The sequence below is a fragment of the Cervus canadensis genome, chromosome 14, assembly GCF_019320065.1.
Source record: "Cervus canadensis isolate Bull #8, Minnesota chromosome 14, ASM1932006v1, whole genome shotgun sequence".
In the NCBI taxonomy this organism is placed as follows: Eukaryota; Metazoa; Chordata; class Mammalia; order Artiodactyla; family Cervidae; genus Cervus; species Cervus canadensis.
The window spans coordinates 50,839,566-50,844,589 of NC_057399.1; the positions used below are offsets into that span (position 1 = coordinate 50,839,566).

A 5,024-nucleotide genomic window follows, 5' to 3' on the forward strand; every position below is an offset into this window, starting at 1 on the left:
ACTGGACATGGAACAACAGACTGGTTCCAAATCAGGAAAGAAGTATGTTAAGACTGTATATTGTCACCCTGCTTATTTAACTTATATGCAGAGTACATCATGAGAAACGCTGGGCTGGATGAAGCACAAGCTGGAATCAAAATTGACGGGAGAAATATCAATAACCTCAGATATGCAGATGACAGCAGCTTTATGGCAGAAGTGAAGAAGAACTAAAGAGCCTCTTGATGAAAGTGAAAGAGGAGAGTGAAAAAGTTGGCTTAAAACTCAACATTCAGAAAACTAAGATCATGGCATCTGGTCCCATCACTTCATGGCAAATAGATGGGGAAACAGTGGAAACAGTAACAGACTTTATTTTTTTGGGCTCCAAAATCACGGCAGATGGTGATTGCCGCCATGAAATTGAAAGACACTTGCTCCTTGGAAGAAAAGTTTAACCAACCTAGACAGCTTATTAAAAAGCAGAGACATTACTTTGCCAACAAAGGTCTGTCTAGTCAAAGCTATGATTTTTCCAGCAGTCATGTATGGATGTGAGAGTTGGACTATAAAGAAAGCTGAGTGCCAAAGAATTGATGCTTTTGAACTATGGTGTTGGAGAAGACTCTTGAGAGTCTGTTGGACAGCAAGGAGATCAAACCAGTCAATCTCAAAGGCAATCAGTCCTGAATATTCATTGGAAGGACTGATGTTGAAGCTGAAGCTCCAGTAGTTTGGCCACCTGTTGTGAAGAACTGACTCATGGGAAAACACCCTGATGCTGGGAAAGATTGAAGACGGGAGGAGAAGGAGATAACAGAGGATGAGATGGCTGGATGGCATCACCGAGTCAATGGACATGAGTTTGAGTAAGCACAGGGAGTTGATGATGGACAGGGAGGCCTGGCGTGCTGCAGTCCATGGGGTCACAAAGAGTCAGACACGACTGAGTGACTGAACTGAACTGATGGTTGCCATGGATCATGATTCCTCTGGTGGGTGTGAGCAAAGTGACTAAAAGTTTCTGTAGAGGATTCACCATTCCAGATGCTATTAAGGACATTCGTGATTTTTGAGAAGAGGTCACAATAACAACATGAACAGTTGGGAAGAAGTTGGTTTTCACCTTCATAGATTACTTTGAAGGTTCATGATTTCAGTGGAGAAAGCAACTAGAGGTGTGAAAATAACAAGAGAACTCAAGTTAGAAGTAAAGCCTGAAGATGTGACTGACTACCTGAAATCTCATGATAAAAACTTGAAGGTATGAGGAATTGCTTCCTATTGATGAGCAAAGAAAGTGGTTTCTTGAGATAGAATCTACTCGTAGTGAAGACACTGAAGATGCTGTGAAGACTGTTGAAATGACAACAAAGGATTTAGAATATTACATAAAATTAGTTGATAAAGCAACAGCAGGATTTGAGAGAACTGACTCTAGTTTTAAAAGAAATTCTATTGTGGGTAAAAGGCTTCAAATGGCATTTCATGCTACAGAGAAATTGTTTGTGAAAGGAAGACTCAACTGGTACAGCAAATTTCAGTGTTCTCTTCTTTTAAGAGGGCTTTCCTGGTAGCTTAGCTGTTAAAGAATCCACCAGCAATGCAGGAGACCCTGGTTCAATTCCTGGGTCAGAAAAATTTCCTGGAGAAGGAATAGGCTACCCACTCCAGTATTCTTGGGCTTCCCTGGTGGCTCAGATGGTAAGGAATCCGCCTGCAATGTGGGAGACCTGGTTGGGAAGATCCCCTGATGAAGGGCACAGTAACATACTCTAGTATTCTTGCCTGGGGGATCCCCATGGACAGAGGAGCCTGGTGGGCTACAGTCCATGGGGTCACAAAGAGTTGGAGATGACTAAGCATCAAAGCAGAGCACACTTCTTTTAAGAAATTTCCACAGACACTCCAACCTTCAGCAACCACCATTCTGATCAGTCAGCAGACATCAACATCAAAGCAAGACCCTCTACCAGCAAAAAGATTGGGACTTATTGAAAGGCTCAGATGATGGTTAGTATTTTTGGCAGTGAATTATTTTTTAATTAAGTTATGCACATTATTTTTCAGACATACTGCTACACCACATATAGTAGACTACAGTAAAATGCAAACATAACTTTCATGCCCTGGGATACCCAAAAAAAAAAAAAAAAAAATCATGTGACTTGCTTTGTTTTGATATTTGCTTTGTTGTAGTGGTCTGGAACAAAACCTGCAATATATACATGGTATGCCAGTATTCAAGCCCACTTACAAATGAAAGATTCTAGAAATCCATGATTCTAAATGATAGGAAACTGGTTAGAGGTCTGTGGATGGCAATTATGAATTAAATTGAGTTCAAAGTGGGAGAGGTTTTTATTTTTCTACTTGCATGGCTACAAGAACGGTTTCAAACATAAGATAATAATAGTGCTTTGTCATAAGATGAAAGTTTGATTCTACTTTCCATTCTCTATTACCAACAGTAATTCAATTACAATTTTATTTCAAGCTCATCTTCTATTAGAAGCTTTGTCTTTGGTGTGCTTGCAGACTAATATACCCTATGTAAGTCATTCAGACTGGTGAGTATCTCATTTGGCAAGAAGAATGAAGTTGTTTTTTCCAAAAACAGCAGTTTTGAAAACCGGGTACAGAGAACAAACTGTTCACTTAGCACTGCAGTTACTTTGTTCTATTTCTCTGTGATATGCTCTAATTTTATTACCACAAACAAATGAAAGGCATAGGGATAGGGAGTAGGGTACAGGCCATATCCTGAATTGGCTTTCAATTGTGACTTGTTCCATTTGTACATTCAAAAATGGCTATTCTGAAATTAAATTCTCTTGGCATATCTAGGCTATCATTTCCTTTTGTTTTATAGAGCTTATCTTTCTTCAGTGGGATGATAAGACTCAGGTCTAGCTGGTCATTCTATTATTTTGGTGGGGGAAGCCTGTCCTCACTGAGACTGTTTAGGAATTCACTTTCTCTTTAGTCATGGGATGAATGTCATTGTTAACTTCAGCTTTTCCCCAAGTGTCATCTTTGTGTGAATTGCATCAGCGTTACCTGAGATGACTGTTAAAATATAGATACCAGCACACATTTATAGGATAAAAATACCGGGATTCATAAATTTCCCAGGTGATTCCCATTTAACCTAGCATTTAGAACCATGATTCTCTAAGTTATTTCCGACTGCCTTCCACTTCACTAGCGTCTCAAAGAAACGTCTTCTTAAAGAATCAGCACCAGGCTGGTTCCCTCCTCTCAGTCCTGAGTCTTGCTTGACTGAAGCAAATCCCCTTTGTTGCTCCTTACATTTTAAAAAACTTTTTATTTTATATGACAGTATAGCTGATTAACAATATTGGGATAGTTTCAGGCGCACAACAGAGTGACTCAGCCATACGTATACATGTATCCATTCTCCTTCCACTTTACCAACCATCCAGGCTACCACACAACATTGAGCAGAGGTCCTTGGGCTGTACGGTAGGTTCTGGTTGGTTATTCATTTTATTTTATTTTTTTTTAAGGCAAAATAATAATTTTAATTCAGTTTCAGAAAAAGATGTCACGTGATTCTGGATTAGAAAACATGACAATAAGAGGTTTGGTTTTTCTGGAAACACAAAGAAAAGAAATAACCTGCAATAGATTCAATGATAATTTTCTGGATCTTCTTCTTGCATCAAAAGCTATATATCTTCTCCCCAAGACCTGCTTCAAGAGCCAACTTAACTCTTTTTATCTCCCGCTAGCTGGGACAGGCTAATTCTCCTCCACTCCCACCCCTCTCCTTCAGTCACACTGTGTGGGTGCTAAAGACCCTGGGCTCTGACCAATGGACAGAATTGTCCTTTGAGCCAGCATCTCACAGGCAGTGGCACCCGAATCCCCACTCCCAGTCCCCACGGCAGAGGCCACAGAGCTGGCATTGTTTCCACTGTCTCAGGAAGAAGGAGCCAAAGGCTGACCCTCAGCATAAATCAAGGCCTGACATGAAGAAAGAAAGAAGGCTCCCAAGCCCAGAGTAGGCTGCAAGCCGGGGGCAAGAAAAGGGAGTTTTTTGCAATCATTCCATCCTTAGAAATAAGGGGAAAACTGAACCCTTTTCCACCACTTTGGTTCTGTAACGTACTCTACTGCTGAGCTCCAAGGGGATCTGCAAGCAAAGAAGGGTCTAAACAAATCAGGATAACTTTGCCCTGGCCAAAGACAAGAGTAACAAACAGGAAGACAGGTCAATGTGATCATTTGCAGGATGATGACGCTGGGAACTTCGGCTCTTCACATGGCTGCCAGCCCTACCGAGGACAACACAGTAAGAACCAAGACAACCACTCCAGACTGGTGTAGCTGGGAAATCGTCAGGCCTTTTCCTAGATCCCACATCAAGTGTCGGATCCCATTCCAGGTGTGATACATGAGAGGGAAGACAAGTGCAAATTTGGCTGTGTGGATCAGTGCTGGCCCCAAGCACAGGGACTTCACAAATTCCAAATGAGACTCAAAGCTCCCAGGGACCAAGAGGGCCGACAAGCCAAAAAGAGAGACTCCTGCACTCAAGGCAATACCAGTGCCACGGTGGCAAATGGACACCGCCATGGGAAGAGACCAGCTGTAGATGCTGATATGGGGCGACAAAGGACGGTTTGAACTAGTGTTCTTACTCCAGAACCTCTCCATCTCTTCTTTGGCCGTGGTTCCCAAAGGAACAGCATTTCTGATACAGAGCTGAGGACTAAGGTGGGCACGAAGGCAATGACGGCCAACATGTCTCAACAAGAGCGCCGCCATCTTGGGTTCCAGCCTGATGGAAGTGACGCCGACGGCCCCACCGCCTCTGGGCGGGAGGGGCAGGGCCTTGGTTATTCATTTTAAATATAGCAGTGTGTACATGTTGATCCCCAACTGCTTAACTATATAGTTCCATGTATTTTCCCCTCTAGTAACTAGATGTAGAATCCAAAGTCTTCAAATACTGATATGGTTTATTTTATGTCACTTTGGCTAAGCTACAACGCCCAGTTGTTTGGTTAAACAGC

At 42.1% G+C, this 5,024-nt stretch overlaps 1 protein-coding gene across 1 annotated transcript; it reads right to left on the reverse strand.

The window, feature by feature from the left end:
- Nucleotides 1–3,593: 3,593 nt before the first annotated feature.
- LOC122453259 (succinate dehydrogenase cytochrome b560 subunit, mitochondrial-like) lies at nt 3,594–4,797 on the reverse strand. Its single transcript, XM_043487183.1, has one exon. The coding sequence runs from the start codon at nt 4,774–4,776 to the stop codon at nt 4,267–4,269; it is 510 nt and encodes a 169-aa protein (XP_043343118.1). The 5' UTR covers nt 4,777–4,797; the 3' UTR covers nt 3,594–4,266.
- Nucleotides 4,798–5,024: the final 227 nt, after the last annotated feature.

Coding starts and splice junctions, on each gene's coding strand:
- LOC122453259 (XM_043487183.1), bottom strand. CDS start 4,776: ATGGCGGCGCTCTTGTTGAGACATGTTGGCCGTCATTGCCTTCGTGCC.